The 16,952-nt window shown below is 47.8% G+C and overlaps 1 protein-coding gene across 2 annotated transcripts in view; it reads left to right on the top strand.

The window, feature by feature from the left end:
- Positions 1 to 16,952, top strand: part of nup214 (nucleoporin 214) — a 126,655-nt gene that overhangs the window by 71,458 nt on the left and 38,245 nt on the right. For both annotated transcript variants that reach the window (XM_067969930.1, XM_067969929.1), the window contains 5 exons: positions 4,947 to 5,022; positions 5,662 to 5,773; positions 8,789 to 8,882; positions 10,149 to 10,210; positions 10,488 to 12,581. In XM_067969930.1, coding sequence (XP_067826031.1) covers positions 4,947 to 5,022; positions 5,662 to 5,773; positions 8,789 to 8,882; positions 10,149 to 10,210; positions 10,488 to 12,581 — 2,438 coding nt within the window. The remainder of the gene's footprint in view (positions 1 to 4,946; positions 5,023 to 5,661; positions 5,774 to 8,788; positions 8,883 to 10,148; positions 10,211 to 10,487; positions 12,582 to 16,952) is intronic.

Genomic DNA, 16,952 nt, shown 5'->3' with positions numbered 1-16,952 from the left:
TGTATCCGGGCCCAGAGCAATTGAAATCTGGAGAAGGTATGAATCCCTCAACCTGGAATTTATGTAAACCGGGAAAAAAAACCAAAAGAATTGTTTGGGGCGTCTAATCCTTCTCAAGGGCAATGTTCTGACTTCAGGGCAAGTTTCCTTGCATTTCATTAGTGTTAAGAGAAGATTGGAACTTTGAGTCTGTCGGTCACCATTTGCTGGAGTTGATTGGCTTGGATGGAGCTGATGACTTTTAAAACCGAGCATATTCTGTCACCGTTAGCAATTCTGAACGGAGAAACATCATGTTACTCGGAGAAGCAGATTTCTGGGACTCGAGTCTTGCTGACCTTTGAATTTGCAGCTTCAGACTTGCTGTCGTCTTCATCACGATCAGCATCAGCTCCCTCCTCTGCACTCTCCCCCTCATCTGCCCCTCGCTCTGACCTGGCGCGCGACCCCCCCCTCCCCTCGCTCTGACCTGGCGCGCGACCCCCCCCTCCCCTCGCTCTGACCTGGCGCGCGACCCCCCCCCTCCCCTCGCTCTGACCTGGCGCGCGACCCCCCCCTCCCCTCGCTCTGACCTGGCGCGCGACCCCCCCCTCCCCTCGCTCTGACCTGGCGCGCGACCCCCCCCCTCGCTCTGACCTGGCGCGCGGATTGAGTTAAGATACAGAGCAGCCATGATCTAATGGAATGGTGGAACAGGCTCGAGGGGTTGAATGGCCTCCTCCTGTTCCTATGATCACTGTTGCAATTCAGACGGAGGGGTGAAAATAACCTTTTAGTAATATATGAAATGAGTTTGATGTTTTAGTTCCCAGTCGGGCTAACATAATACAACACATCATTAAAATTCAGATTAAGAAAAGTAGATACAATTGGCACTTTATCTTGATGCTGTTTGGGCCTAGAAAATGGAGGTGTTTGTTTCCTTCATGTGGTTTACCTGTCGCAGCAAAGTTAATTAAATTTTGGTAGGAAGCGCCAGTCATGGCCTGATCTTTGTGCAAAGCAAAGGGAGCCACAAACTGATGAAATGTGAACCGTGCGACTCTGTCCCCTCTCTTGTGCTGCCATGGTGCTCCGTGTTCTCTGCCTCTATCTAATGAAAAGTTAATGGCACTCTGCTGAATAATTTAAATCCTGTTTCTGACCAGTTGGCCAGCGGATGACATCCGCAATCAGCATTGATCCTCTCCTGTCACTCGCTCGGCATCTCAAATCGAACATCGGTGTGCAGTGTGTAGTCGCCCACCCAGTTTGTGTGCACTTCACCACTGAGAAGCATGAAGTGTTGGTATTGTCAAACAATGAATACCAACTTGCATTGCACCTTTAACATAGTAAAACGTCCCAAGACGTTTCACAGGGTCATTAAACAAAATTTGACACCGAGCCACGGAAGGAGATTTTAGGACAGGTGACCAAAAGCTTGGTCAAAGAGGTAGGTTTTAAAGAGCATCTTAAAGGAGGAGAGGTTTAGGGAGGGAATTCCAGAGTTGAAGGCACGGCCGCCAATGGTGGAGCGATCAAAATCGGGGCTGCACAAGAGGCAAGAATTGGAGGAGCGCAGAGATGAATGAACACGTATATATCCAGTGCCTTATCACAGCCTCTGGCTATCAGTGGATTACTTTTGAAGTGGAGTCACTGTTCTTCATTATATATGTATTATATTATTTATCTTGACATGTGTTCTCTCTCTATGTATTATCTCTATTGTATTATAATATAATCTGGTGTTGGTTGAGAGGAATATTGACCCATGCATTGGGAGAACTCCCCTGCTCTTCCAATAGTGCCATAAGATCTTTTACATCCACCTGAGAAGGCAGTCCTCTGTTTAATACTTCATCTGAAAGGTGGCACAACTGCCAGCCGAGGTTATGTACGTTATCAAAGGCTTTTTGGAAGTCGGTGTGCACTATCATTGCCTTTCCCCTGTAAATTGGGGATGTTTCTTCCAAGTTGGCCATGCAAGCTCTATCCTCTCTAAAGCCAATTTGCTTGTCATTTATTAGATTCCTTTAATAAAAGTGCCCTGATATCTTTCATTTTAGTTTTTCAGTTTTTGAGGTCAAGGCTGATGTGATTATAGTTGCCAGGTGGCTGTGTCACCCTTGAATATAGGGACTGTATTTACCTGTTCCCAATTAGTTGGAGGTCCCAGGATTTCACTGACTCTCTCAAAATGACTTTCTGTGCTTTACAAAACTGCTCTCTTGCCTCTACGTAGTCACCAGGGTATAGTTTATCTGACTCTGGATTGATTGGGTTTCAGCCCCATCATCCCTTCTAGAGCCTGTTTGACTAATATCAAAATCCTAGAGAGCATATCATGTGTGTTTGACTTTGGATGGTTAGTGATCTCCTTGGTAAAAAGCCTCCAAGAATTTGTCATGTAGCATGTTAACAATCCTCATGTTCATCCTCATGTTCAACTCCATACACGTCCTCTAGCGTTTTAGCTTCTTGCTATTGTAATATTGGAAGACTTTTTCGGTGTTGTTTTGCATTTGCTTCTTGAGCTCTTGCCAATCTCTCTTTGTACCCTGAAACTTTTTTCACCCTCTGTACAATCTTGTACTCTGGCCAATGGCCATTCTCGCCCTTCTCTCTAGCAACTTCAAAAATCCTAATATCCCTTTTTAATTTTCCTGTTCATCTATTTTGGATCCATCTTGGGAATTGGTTGAGAAGGACATTGGATCCAACGCAATGCCTCATCGTGAGTAAATGTAGAGCAGAGACACAAAAGACCAGGAGACATTGTACGTTCCTTCCCCGCTCTCTCGGTTTAAGGCTGTATGGAGGCAAGCGTGAAAGAGAAAAATAACACAATGAATATACTTTGAAGAAAGTTACAAAGAATAATGAAGTGTTACAGCAACAGACCTGATGCCAACCATTGAAAAGCAATGTTTGGCCTTCAAAGCAGTATAACAGTGTGAAGCTGTGCCGAGGTTATATGAATGACAAGGTTAGAATAATGAAGAGAGACTGGCTTTTAGCTCGGATCTAATCACGTTTTTCAGAAACTCAACAAGCGACTTGCGCACACGTGCGATGAATGTTGTTAGTCGTTCCAAACAACAGACAATGTGCGCACAACATCGATTCCGCAAATAGGAAAGACCTGGTTAATCTGCTTTTGGTATTGGTCCCCATCCGGCAATGCCTCGATTTTAAAATTCTCAACCTTCTGTTCAGATACCTCCAGGGCCTCGCCCCTCCCTATCTCTGTAACCTCCTCCAGCCCTACAACCCCCCCGAGATCTCTGCGCTTCTCCAATTCTGGCCTCTTGTGCATCCCTGATTTTCATCACTCCACCATTGGCGGTTGTGCCTTCAGCTGCCTAGGCCCTAAGCCTTAATTCCTTCTCTAAATCTCTCTGCCTCTCCTCCTTTTAAGACGCTCCTTAAAACCTACCTCTTTGATCAAGCTTTTCGTCACCTGTCCTAATATCCCCTTATGTGGCTCGGTGTCAAATTTTGTTTGATAACATTCCTGTGAAGCGCCTTGGGACGTTTTACTACGTTAAAGACGCTATATAAATGCAAATTATTGGTTGAGAGAGGCTTGTTGGACAGGACACTGGAAGAACTCCTTGCCTTTCGAATAGTGCCGTGGGATTTTTACATCTGAACCCACCAGAGCCTCTGTTTAATGTCTCATCCAAGGGACAGCATGTCTACAATGCAGGGCACCCTCAGTACTTCACTGGAGTGTCAGCCTAGCCTATGTGCTCTAGCTCTAGAGGTGTTATTGAACCCAGGCAGTTCTGACGTGAAGTGAGAGTGCTACCAACTGAAATCCCAAATAGCAGGAAGCCATCACTCTGAACCACCATTCAACAAAGTCTGTTGGTTGCGGTTTATGACAACGCTGTATTTCTACGTGTGTTTTATTTTGTCAGAATTTTCTTAAAGTTTTACTCAGCACATCGTGCCAGCTTCTCGTGTCCTTCACAGGTAGTGCCGTTGTGTTTACGTCCATCGGAGGGAGCAAATGGGGCCTCGGTTTAACGTCCACCAAGCCCTGTTCACCCATCACCTCCTGTGCTCGCTGACCTATATTGGCTCCCAGTCTGGCAATGGCCTCACCCTTCCCTATCTCTGTAACCTCCTCCAGCCCTACAACCCGCCGAGATCTCTGCGCTCCTCCAATTCGGGCCTCTTGTCCATCCCTGATTTTAATCGCTCCACCATTAGCGGCCATGCTTTCAACTGCCTCGGCCTTAAGCTCTGTAATTCCCTCCCTGAACCTCTCTGCCACCGCCTCTCTCCTCCATTAAGATGCTCCTTAAAACCAATGTAAGGAGTTGTACAACACCAGGTTATAGTCCAACAGCTTTATTTGAAATCACAAGCTTTCGGAGCTTTCCTCCTTTGTCAGATCTCTCCAGAGCCTCACCCCTCCCTATCTCTGTAACCTCGTCCAGCCCTACAGCCCTCAGATCTCTGTGCTTCTCCAATTCTGGCCTCTTGTGCATTCCTGATTTTCATCGCTCCACCATTGGCACTCACCTGACGAAGGAGGAAATGCAAGTTGGTGCCTCATCTGAAAGACGGCACCTCCAACAGTGCAGCACTCCCTCGGTATTGCATTGGGAGTGTCAGCTTGGACTATGGGCTCAAGTCCCTGGAGTGGGATTTCTGACCTGAAGTGAGGATGGTACCACTGAGCCACAGCTGGCACCTAATGAGTCCATTATTGAACCTTCAAACGTCCTGGTTGACCATCTTGTGTACCTACACTACCATTTTATTTTGCAGCTGTTACAGACTTTCTTCCCTAAAGCTGGGTGGAAAATACATGAAATTTTTATGTTGGGTACTGAGTGACGTAGAAATGATTTCACCGTCGCCACACTACTTCATTTGGAGGAATTTTCAGGTGAAGTGTTTTGTTCTTTAATTAATCTGTGCTTCTCTCTCTCTCTCTCTCTCTCCAGCCCTTCTGTGCCAGTCTGTGCTGCAGAGGTTGTTCAGCAGGTCATAGCCGCGGTGACCACGAACCAGCTCAAACAGGTAGTGTTATACTGTGTTTACTGATTTAACAATAGGTGGTCTGGTTGTGGGAATTCACTTTTAAAAAAAAATTGATTGGCATTTTACGACACTGGGCGGCCGCTGTGGCCGCGCAGCGCGGGAGCTGCCGCCATGCGGCACTGGGAGCTCGCAGCACCTGAGTCAGCTAGGGCCGATGAGCATCTAACGGGGTGGGGACTTCTGTCCAATTGATGAACAGTGCAGCTGCAGACTGTGCCAGCTGGGAGCTGCTCACTTAATGGGAAATCCTACTCAGCTGCCAACCAGAGGCATAACTGGAATGATGACCCCTAAATAAGGATTGCTTGATATACAAAGCAACTTTAGTATATAGATGGGTGTATGTATTAAGGAAGGGATGTGTTTCGGGAGCAAATAGAAAGTGGTTTGGGACACTGGAATTGTGGGCTTTAATAATCTATTTCGAGTTGATTAGGTTTATTTTTAATTGCGAAGAGCAACTGTTGGCCAAATGCATTGATAGCAAAACCTTTGCACTTGGCTCAGGGGGTGAGGTGAGGCAATGTGTAAATGCACTCGTTATTCCACAAACTGCACCAAGCACTGAAGGAGGTGAGCCAGCAGTTTCTCAATTCGAGTTTCTGCTCAATGTTATAGGGGCCTCAGATAAACTCGGTGAAAGGCCAGCCTGCGACGGGACCCGCTGCAACTGGAACACCAGAATCCGCCTCGTCGTCCATTACAAGTTTTACCTTCACTCCCTCCGCAGGTAAGGGATGCGGGATTCGCTCTGAGGGTCTGGTCTCGCTCATTGACGCCACGTGAATTATTTTTGTTGCAGGGGCTTTATACTAAGAGGTGTGGGCTTTGCGGAGGAGTGATGCTAAATGGGGACTTGAGGAAGACTGTAATCTCCAATGGCAAGGTGGTAAATGTACTGAAACACAATGAAGCTCCGTAATATGGGATCGTAAGGTAGCAGTTGTGACCCCGTAACGTTGTTACAACTAAGTGTGTTATCCATCCCTTTGTTACCTCCGGACTAGACTATTCCAATGCTCTCCTGACCGGCCTCCCATCTTCCACCCTTCATAAACCTGAGCTCATCCAAAACTCTGCTGCCCGTGTCCTAACTCGCACCAAGTCCCGTTCACCCATCACCCCTGTGCTCACTGACCCATATTGGCTCCCAGTCCGGCAACCGCTCCATTTTAAAGTTCTCATCCTTGTTTTCAAATCCCTCCGTGGCCCCCCCCCCCCCCAAAATCTCTGTAACCTCCTCCAGCCCCGCAACCTCTGCGCTCCTCCAATTCTGGCTGCTTGTGCATCCCTGATTTTCTTCGCCCACCACATGCAACTGTGCCTTCAGCTGCCTAGGCTCTAAGCTCTGGAATTCACTCCTTTAAGACGTTCCTTAAAACCTACCTCTTTGATCACCTGTCACACCCATGTGTGGCTCGGTGTAAATTTTTGTTTGATAATCGCTCCAGTAAAGTACCTTGGGGCATTTTACTACATGAAAGGCGTGTTATAAATGCAAGTTGTTGTGTGCTATGGCAGTATTCCCAGCAGAGGAATAACTATTTGATGCAATGAATTCGGGGATTATGAGCAATGTATTCATGTTCTGTTGCAGGGGTGTCCAAAATTTAGCCCTAGATCACATGCGACCCCAAACCCCGGCGATCTGGGGGTCATAGAATCTTACAGCACAGGAGGCCATTCGGCTCATTGAGCCCGTGCCGGCTCTTTGAAAGAGCAATCCAATTAGCCCCACTCCCCCCTGCTCTTTCCCCAGAGCCCTGCAAATTTTTCCTTTTCACATATTGATCCAATTCCCTTTTGAAAGTTACTATTGAATCTGCTTCCACCGCCCTTTCAGGCAGTGCATTCCAGATCATAACTTGCTGCGTAAAAAAAAATTCTCCTCCTCTCTGCCCTGGTTCTTTTGCCAGTTATCTTAAATCTTTGTCCTCTGGTTACCGACCCTCCCACCAGTGGAAGCAGTTTCTCCCCATCTACTCTGTCAAAACACCCGATGATTTTGAACACTTCTGTTAAACCTTCTCTGCTTTAAGGAGAACAATCCCAACTTCTCTAGTCTCTCCACATAACTGCCATCAGTCATCCCTGGTATTGGTCTGGTAAATCTTCTCTACATCCTTTCCAAGGCCTTGACATCCTCCCTAAAGTGCGGTGCCCAGAATTGGACACAATTCTCCAGCTGAGGCCTAACCAGTGATTTACAAAGGTTTAGCACAACTCCCTTGCTTTTATCCTCTATGCCTATGTTTATAAAGCTACAGATCCCATGTACTTTTTTAAACAGCCTTATTGACTTGTCCTGCCACCTCCAAAGATTTGTGTACGTACACCCCCAGGTCTCCCTGTTCCTGCACCCCCTTTAAAATTGTACCATTTAGTTTATATTGCTTCTCATTCTTCCTTCCAAAATGCATCACTTCACATTTCTCTGTGTCAAATTTCATGCAGTTTGTCTATGTCCTCCTGAAATCTGCTATTATCCTCCTCAACCTCAGGCCTGTGTGCACTTATTTCTGATTCGCAGTTTGTCCTGGTTGAATTTTATGGGCCTGGAGGTCTGGATAGGGTTATTTTTAGCATATATTCTGTGCCTCAACATTAACATTGATTTTATTTATCTTTTAATTTGCTGAATGGAGCTGACTGAATAAAAGTCGAGCACCAAAGATATGAGTCAGCCCATGAGTGGAAGCCATAAAAAAAAAGCATTTAATAAAAGAGTAAAGGAGATTCAGTTTAACACTCGTATCTGTTTAAATTAAACCACGTCCTCATCAGCCTGTTTGGTGGTATAGATCCATATTAAAGATGATAAGGCAGCGTTTGAAGAGCAGGAAAGTGTTGAAGTGTTCTCCCTCAATCAGCGCTGCCAAAAATAGTTTGCTCATCTCTGGCTGCCTGAGACACTGCGCGTACAGAACAGCTGTCTCATTTATTTACCAAACAGTACTGAGGGAGTGCCGCACTGTCAGAGGTGCCGTCTTTCTCCTGCTCTCAGTCCTAAGTCTTACAATTAATCTTAGATTTATGTCCCCTCATTCTAGACCCCTCAATCACCAGAAATAGCCTGGTTCTATCTTTTTCTATCCCGTTCCTTCATAGTTTTAAACATCTGTATTAAATCACCCCATCATCTCCTCCATTCTAACAAAAACAGCCCCATCCAGGTCGACATTCCCATTCTCAGACTTTTGTTACTGGTTCTTGATTAATTTTTTCCCTCAGGATTTCAAAAGTTGTTTTTTTTTTCTTTGGCAGTTGGATCATAGAAAACTAGGAAAAGACTTCTCTGAACCAGCTTCACTCACTCCCGGCTCACTGCTTTCCCCATTATTACCCCGCGCTCACTCCCGGCTCACTGCTTTCCCCATTATTACCCCGCGCTCACTCCCGGCTCACTGCTTTCCCCATTATTACCCCGCGCTCACTCCCGGCTCACTGCTTTCCCCATTATTACCCCGCGCTCACTCCCGGCTCACTGCTTTCCCCATCATTACCCCGCGCTCACTCCCGGCTCACTGCTTTCCCCATTATTACCCCGCGCTCACTCCTGGATCACTGTTTTCCCATTATTGCCGCTTTTGCCTGTGGTTTGTGGAACCTCAATAGTAATTTATTTTTTAAAGCACTTCTGACTTAAACCAGCAGTTTTATTCTACCTGCTGCGTTATTCCCTGGGTCCTGCTTGTTGTCTTCTGTAGAGTTGGCACTTACTGGTTGATTTGTTTTTATGTTGCAGGGAGTCATGGGCAAAGTCTGTTAAAACCTGAAACTCTCACTGCCGGAGCTCCGACTGTCCCGGTCCACAAAATCTCCTCATTCCCAGGCGCCACGTAAGTGACTTTGAAGCTTGTAGAACACCTACCTTGAGTTCAGTTAAACTCTGGGAAGAGTGCAACAGTTATTTAATCGTATGTGTGTCTCAGTGATCCTGTTCAGCTCGTGTACATGATGCCTTCCGATCATGTCACCTGACTTCTTTTTTTTAATATATTCGTTCACGGGATGTGGGCGTCGCTGGCAAGGCCGGCATTTATTGCCCATCCCTAATTGCCCTCGAGAAGGTGGTGGTGAGCCGCCTTCTTGAACCGCTGCAGTCCGTGTGGTGACGGTTCTCCCACAGTGCTGTTAGGAAGGGAGTTCCAGGATTTTGACCCAGCGACAATGAAGGAACGGCGATATATTTCCAAGTCGGGATGGTGTGTGACTTGGAGGGGAACGTGCAGGTGGTGTTGTTCCCATGCGCCTGCTGCCCTTGTCCTTCTAGGTGGTAGAGGTCGCGGGTTTGGGAGGTGCTGTCGAAGAAGCCTTGGCGAGTTGCTGCAGTGCATCCTGTGGATGGTGCACACTGCAGCCACAGTGCGCCGGTGGTGAAGGGAGTGAATGTTTAGGGTGGTGGATGGGGTGCCAATCAAGCGGGCTGCTTTATCTTGGATGGTGTCGAGCTTCTTGAGTGTTGTTGGAGCTGCACTCATCCAGGCGAGTGGAGAGTATTCCATCACACTCCTGACTTGTGCCTTGTAGATGGTGGAAAGGCTTTGGGGAGTCAGGAGGTGAGTCACTCGCCGCAGAATACCCAGCCTCTGACCTGCTCTTGTAGCCACAGTATTTATATGGCTGGTCTAGTTAAGTTTCTGGTCAATGGTGACCCCCAGGATGTTGATGGTGGGGGATTCGGCGATGGTAATGCCGTTGAATGTCAATGGGAGGTGGTTAGACACTCTCTTGTTGGAGATGGTCATTGCCTGGCACTTATCTGGTGCGAATGTTACTTGCCACTTATCAGCCCAAGCCTGGATGTTGTCCAGGTCTTGCTGCATGCAGGCTCGGACTGCTTCATTATCTGAGGGGTTGCGAATGGAACTGAACACTATGCAGTCATCAGCGAACATCCCCATTTCTGACCTTATGATGGAGGGAAGGTCATTGATGAAGCAGCTGAAGATGGTTGGGCCTAGGACACTGCCTGCAGTGGTGAGCCCACCCGGGTGACCCCATGATCAAGGTCCTTAATTGAATAGTTCTGGGGAGGGCCTGTTAGACAGGATTGACCCGGTCGGGACGCACTCTCTGATGTGATTTCCTTTTTTCTCTTGCAGTGGGTTCCATTTCACTTCTCCTAGCACTTCCTCATTAAATGCAGTGAACTCCAACACACAGGGTAGGTCCTGGGCAGTCATTGTCTGGTGTATGTATTTTTCACTTTGTTTCGAAAAGGCCAATTTGGGACTGCTTTTCTGAAAAGTTAATTTTCTTTTTCAGAATTAAGAGCTCTTCAAACTGTTCAGTTTTTCTATGGTCTAAATCTCAGTAGGTTTTCTCGGGACTTCAAGAGCACAATGTATTTATACAGAAAGAAAAGCTTTCCATCCCAAAGCTCGTTGAACTTTTCCAAGTTTCTGTCCATCTGTTTTCTCTAAACTACTTCTGTTCTTTAGGAACTCCAGGAAGTGCAAAAGATGCCATTCAAACCAACTTTGGAGTATCCAATAAGCCGGCCTTTGGGCTGGGAGCTGATGTCCCGCTCTCCTTCGGGAGCACAAAGTCCACCTCGAGCTCCACTTCCACAGCTGAGTCCATGACTTCCAGCAGTAGCATCTGTTTCTCTGACTCTTCGTGTACAGAACAGCAACCAGCTGGCAAGTCAGGTGCAACTGGAGCACCTCCTGAGCCTGCTATCCCTGCAACAGCCAGCAAAGTTGAGGTCCAGCAATCCAGAACCGAATCCCAACCATCTAGAGCCCAAGTGTCGCAGCCGTCCCGGCCGGAGGCGCCGCCGCAGCCACAGCCGTCCCGGCCCGAGGCGCAGCCACAGCCGTCCCGGCCCGAGGCGCAGCCACAGCCGTCCCGGCCCGAGGCGCCGCCGCAGCCACAGCCGTCCCGGCCCGAGGCGCCGCCGCAGCCGCAGCCGTCCCGGCCCGAGGCGCCGCCGCCGCCGCAGCAGTCCCGGCCGGAGGCGCCGCCGCAGCAGTCCCGGCCGGAGGCGCCGCCGCAGCAGTCCCGGCCGGAGGCGCCGCCGCAGCAGTCCCGGCCGGAGGCGCCGCCGCAGCAGTCCCGGCCGGAGGCGCCGCCGCAGCAGTCCCGGCCGGAGGCGCCGCCGCAGCAGTCCCGGCCGGAGGCGCCGCCGCAGCCACAGCCGTCCCGGCCCGAGGCGCCGCCGCAGCCCCGGCCCGAAAACAGTCTCTTTACGGGTAGTGCTGGAGGAGTCACGATCGGCAGCTTCTCTGGACTTGTGGTCAATCAGAGTGATGATACCTCCAAGATGGATAAATCTTCACTGGGGAGTTTCACCTTTGCACAATCTGCCAAAACTTCAGTCGACACTGGCGCACCCAAACCAACTGGGACGTTGTATCCCTCCAGTTTGGTGACCAGCTCCGAGTCCTCCACTTCAAGTAGCAGTGGACAGTCAGCAGCCAGTAAGCCTGATTTTCTTTCTAAGCCAGAACAGCCCAGCAGTGCCACCCACAGTGCTGCTGCAACCACTGCCACAACTACTGTCCAAAGTTCACCCGTCACTCAATCATTCGGCTCGCTCACTTCAATAACCGCTGATACTGCCGTCGTCCCCGATGCCGCAAAACTGCCGCTCGCTCCCGAAGAGAGGGAAAGTGGAGGCAGCTCGTCCGTCTCCAGTTCATCTGAGAAACGGGCCATGGAACCGAGTGCAAGTACGTCGGTGTCAGCAGCTCCAGTGGACACCACAGGAGCCGCTACCGTGCCACCTGGCACTGATGCACCACCCCCTCCCGTGACCAGTTCCTCTGTTGGTCCACCTGGAGGCTCTACAAGTGCACCAGTGGTGATTGTCGTCCCACCAGAATCCAGCACGGCCCCTGAGATATCGGTTGCAACAAATGCCGTTCCTCTTCCTCCTCCCGCCACTGCCAGCACCGCTGCCACACCAGTAAATAGCAGCAGCACGTCTGCGGGGAGCGCGGCTGCCACGCCACCGCTGTTTGGGGCGGCCATGCCTCAGCCCCCCTTGGGCTCACTCTTTGCCCAGCCATCCAGCTCCAGCACGTCCACTTCTCTCTTTGGTCAACCTCCGAGTACGAACACATCCCCAGCTCCAGTGTTTGGACAAACTTCGACGACATCGTCATCCGTCTTTGGACAGGGAACTAACAGCAGCGGTGTCTCCACCCCCACTTTTGGCGCCAACAACTCAGTGGGCGGCTTTGGAAAGCCCGCGTTCGGCCAGCCGTCTGGCATGGGCTTCGGGCAGCCGGCCGGCAGCCCCGCCAGTGGGTTCAGCTTCGGGCAACCGGCGTTTGGATCGGCACCTGTCTTTGGTCAGCCAACTTCTGCCGCTCCATCGGTGCCAAGTAACAGTCTCTTCAGTGGACCCTCCAGTACCGGTAGTGCCAATTCATTCTCATTTGGTCAGCCACCTGCCACCAGTGGGGGACTGTTCGGACAAGCCAGCGGCCCAGCATTTGGACAGAATGCCGGTTTTGGGCAATCACCTGTTTTCGGAACCAACACAGCGACAACCTCCTCATCTGGATTTGGCTTCGGTCAGCCTTCAGGTAAGGCTTTTCTCTTAACACTAACCTCATTGCCAACTTTGTCCTGTAAGGCCTGCTGAAAGAAAGAGCTTGCATTTATATGGTGCCTTTCATCTCCTTAGGATGTCCCCAAGGTGCTTCAGAGCCATTGAGTTACCTTTGCGAGTGTAGTCTTGTAGGCAAAAACCGCAGCCAATTTGCCCACAGCAGGGTCCCACAAACAGCTGAGAGGAGATTGGCAGTTAATCCATTTATGGCAGTGTTGGTTAATTAACAAAGCCAAATTAGGATTTGAGTGCAATGCTGCAGAAAGATTGTTTTGCTAGATGCAGCCTAAAAACAACCTGAAGGACAGAGAACAAAATGCTCCTGGATAAATTGCACGTTATAGGGGATGGACCTTTGGGCATTTCGCTCATAAGCTGCAGCACAGCTTCATTATGAAGGTTTCTCTCATGAGTGAAAGAGCAATGGCAGCACATTCCCAGTGCTACAATATTCTCCGTACATTTGACACTATCGGTCAAGATAGTCGTGTTAGGTGTTCATTTTTTAATGATGCATTACTGGAACAAATTATTATTTCGCTGCAGTTCAGTACATTATCGCATGACTGAGCAAGGAGAATAACACTACAGCCAAATTAAACCCAGTAATCCTACTCTGCTAGGCGTAGCCACTGTTGATTGAGCCACAGATGGACATTGAATCATGAAGGAAATGGCCTCTGGTCGCTGAAACTTTAAGGCTGAAAGAACAATCAGGAAATGGCAGACTTGTTAAATGAGGACTTTGTATCCGTTTTCATTGTGGAGGAAGAGAGCAAAGTAACAGTGGTACAATAGAACCTAACAATAAGTCAAGGGGAGGAACTTAGATTTAATGTGGAAGAGCAATAGTAATGGAGAAAAGAATGTGATTTGAGGGACAAGTCTCCAGAACCAGATGATTTCCACCATTAAAAGAAATAGGTGTGAGGAAATTGCAGATGCATTGGTCATAATTTTCCAAAGCGCTCTAAATTCAGGAATTCTACCTTTTGAATTGGAAAATTGCAAATGTCACTCTGTTATTTAAAAAAAGAAAGGATGAGACTTGCTGAGATGATACTTGCAGATGGGGAATGTTGGATTTGAATGCAAGCTCAGTTCAGTCCATGAGTTTCCACACTCTGAATAACCCTGTACTATGGGGCTGAGACCCAGATCAGTTCAGGTATTTGCCAGAAAAAGATACACGTGGACTTTTCAACATGTAGTTGACAGAGCATTGTACCGTCTAAGGAAAAATTGGATAAATATTTGGAGCAGAGGCTGTGGGGAGAGTGGGGCAGAGGCATTGATTTTGATTGCCCTAGTAAAGAGCCAGCACAGACACGATGGGCAGGATGCCCTCCTGTTCTGTAAACGACTATGGTTCTATGTTGTCATTGCTTTTTTTTTGCAGTACTTTTCCTCCTAGCCTTTCAAGTTGCATGTCAAAAGTCATTTGTGTTTCCGTGCACTTTTTTAAATCCCGCCTTAATTGTAGTTTCTCCAGTTGGTTCCCTTTGTCGCAGCTGAGTTTTGTGGGGAGAACGCTGCAGGGCGGCAGCACCATTTCTCTGCCACATCTTGAAACTATCCCTAATGTCGAGAAGGTTAAGGGGAGATCTGATAGAGGTGTAGAGAATCATTAAGGGTTTTGATAGAGTAAATAAGGAGAAACTGTTTCCGCTGGCAGAAGGGTCGGTAACCAGAGGACACAGATTTAAGGTAATTGCCAAAAGAACCAGAAGCAACATGAGGGAAAAATGTTTACGCAGCGAGTTGTTCTGATCTGGAATGGGCTGCTTGAAAGGGCGGTGGAAGCAGATTCAATAATAACTTTCAAAAGGGAATTGGATAAATACTTGAAAGGGGAAAATTTGCAGGGCCATGGGGAAAGAGCAGGGGGAGTGCGACTAATTGGAAAGCTCTTTCCAAGAGCCGGCACAGGCACGATGGGCCGAATGGCAGCCTCCTATGCTGTCAGATTCTATGATTCTATATAAATGGAGCCACTTCATAAGCCACTGGGAATCTGCGTATCAAATTCACCTGACCAGTCATGCACGGGGTATTAAAAGGGACACGTTTTGATTTCTGCATCATGTCTTAATCCCCCGTCCCCCTGCCATTGTACTCTCGCTTTTCAAATAGCAAGGTTCAAGGGGAAAAAAAAGCTCCTTGCATGTTCACTTTTATTCCTCTGCCGAATGCCCCATCTCTCGGCTCGTTATCGAGGTCTGTTGGTTCGTCTCTGTGATTCTTGTGACTGGTTCGGATGGTGTAAATAATTTGGTGTGGTTTTTGGAGCGGAGGTTAAGTGTTTAATACTTTGTGCACGTTGGTCTGTCTTATGACTTACAGTTTTCGCTTGTTGCTGTGGGATCTTGTTGTTCGAGCACCAGATAACATGGACATGCCGTAGCATTTACACCCACCTGCTGCTTTTGCACAGTTGGGTTCTCTTTCCTGCATCATCAATCACGTGCTGTCGTTCACGGTGCTGTTTGATTCTGGGTTTCATTTGGTCCTCCAGCACTTCAAGACAACATAGTTGCTGATTTCTGCAGTTGCCTGTGGAATGTGAAGTGTAGTTTTCTAATGAATTGAATTATTAAACAAAGTGAATCAAATGTCTATAGTTTTCAACGGGTAGATTATTAAATCTAGTTTGCTGATTTGTTCCACGTTTTACCCACCTATTTTATAGGTTTATGTTCCTCTATTTTTTGTTTCACTATTGAATTCTTGATTTCAGTGAGTTCCTTCCTTCAGATCATTTTACTTCTCTTGCTTGTTTGTGCATTTTTTTTTCTGGGAGGGAGAGATTTTAAAAAGAAATGTGAAGCCTCGATCAGTTGAGTGTCTGTAGCAGGCTTGTTTCCAACGCTGTTACTGGCATTTCAGTAAATGGAGATGTTGGGTATTTGGAAATGTTTCCGCCCTGTTCACTTGAACTGTTGAGAGATATCCAGCAATGCAATTATAGGGTTTTACCGTTCCAAAATTGGGTTGTCTAAAAGTAGCATTCTGAGCTGTAGAAGAACAATACAGCCACTTGGATTTATAAAGTGCCTTTAACATAGTAAGGTGCTTCACAGGAACGTAATCAAACAAAATTTGAAACCGAGCCACATTGGAGACATTAGGACAGGTGACCAAAAGCTTGTTCAAAGCAGTAGGTTTTAAGGAGTGTCTTAAACATAGAAAATAGGAGCAAGAGTAGGCCATTCGGCCCTTCGGGCCTGCTCCACCATTCAAAATGACCATGATGTGGAGATGACCATGATGGACTGGGGTGGACAAATGTAAGGAGTCGTATAACACCAGGTTATAGTCCAACAGCTTTATTTGAAATCACAAGCTTTCGGAGCTTTTCTCCTTAGTCAGGTGAGTCAGGTCAGTTTCAAATAAAGCTGTTGGACTATAACCTGGTGTTGTACGACTCCTTACAAAATGATCATGGCTGATCGTCTAACTCAGTACCCTGTTCTTGCTTTTTCCCATATCCCTTGATCCCTTTAGCATTAAGAAATATATCTGTCTCCTTCTTGAATACATCTAATGACTTGGCCTCCACTGCCTTCTGTGGTAGAGAATTCCACAGGTTCACCACACTCTGAGTGAAGAAATTTCTCCTCATCTCGGTTCTAAATGGCGTACCCCGTATCCTGAGACTGTGACCCCTGGTTCTGGACTCCCCAGCCATCGGGAACATCCTCCCTGCGTCTGGTCTGACTAGTCCTGTTAGAATTTTAAGACTGAAAGGAGGAGCGAGGTGGAGAAGATTAGGGAGGGAATTCCAGAGCTTAGGGCCTAGGCAGTTAATGGCACGGCCGCCAATGGTGGAGCGACGGAAATCGGGGATGCGCAAGTGGCCAGAATTGGAGGAGCGCAGAGATCTCGGAGGGCTAAAGGTCTGGAGAAGGTTACAGAGATAGGGAGGGGCGAGACCACAGGGAGTGAAAACAAGGATGAGAATTTTAAAATTGAGGCGTTGCCAGACTGGGAGCCAATGTAGGTCAGCGAGGGTGGAGTTATGGATTACAGGCCTATCACTGCTAGCGGTTGTGCTGGGAGTAATTTGAGGTGATGAATGAAGAGCATCGTATAAACTAACACCCAACATTGCAGTGCACTGACTGAAGTGTGTGTGTTTTATCCCTGTAATGTTGGTACAGTATATTTAAATATGGGTTTACTTTCCGATATTTATGAACTGTGGATCCTGTTTTTTTTTGGTGCGAAGAGTTTGTGCGTCTGGAGCAAGTATCCTATTGGGTGTAGACCCACACAGTGTAAAACCACACACAAATCGGCATTCTCGCTCAGACCACATTGATAGCTGGTGTGGTTTCAAGAGGAG

The sequence above is a fragment of the Heptranchias perlo genome, chromosome 31 (genome assembly GCF_035084215.1).
Source record: "Heptranchias perlo isolate sHepPer1 chromosome 31, sHepPer1.hap1, whole genome shotgun sequence".
Lineage (NCBI taxonomy): Eukaryota > Metazoa > Chordata > Chondrichthyes > Hexanchiformes > Hexanchidae > Heptranchias > Heptranchias perlo.
This window is presented reverse-complemented; position numbering and strand designations above follow the sequence as displayed.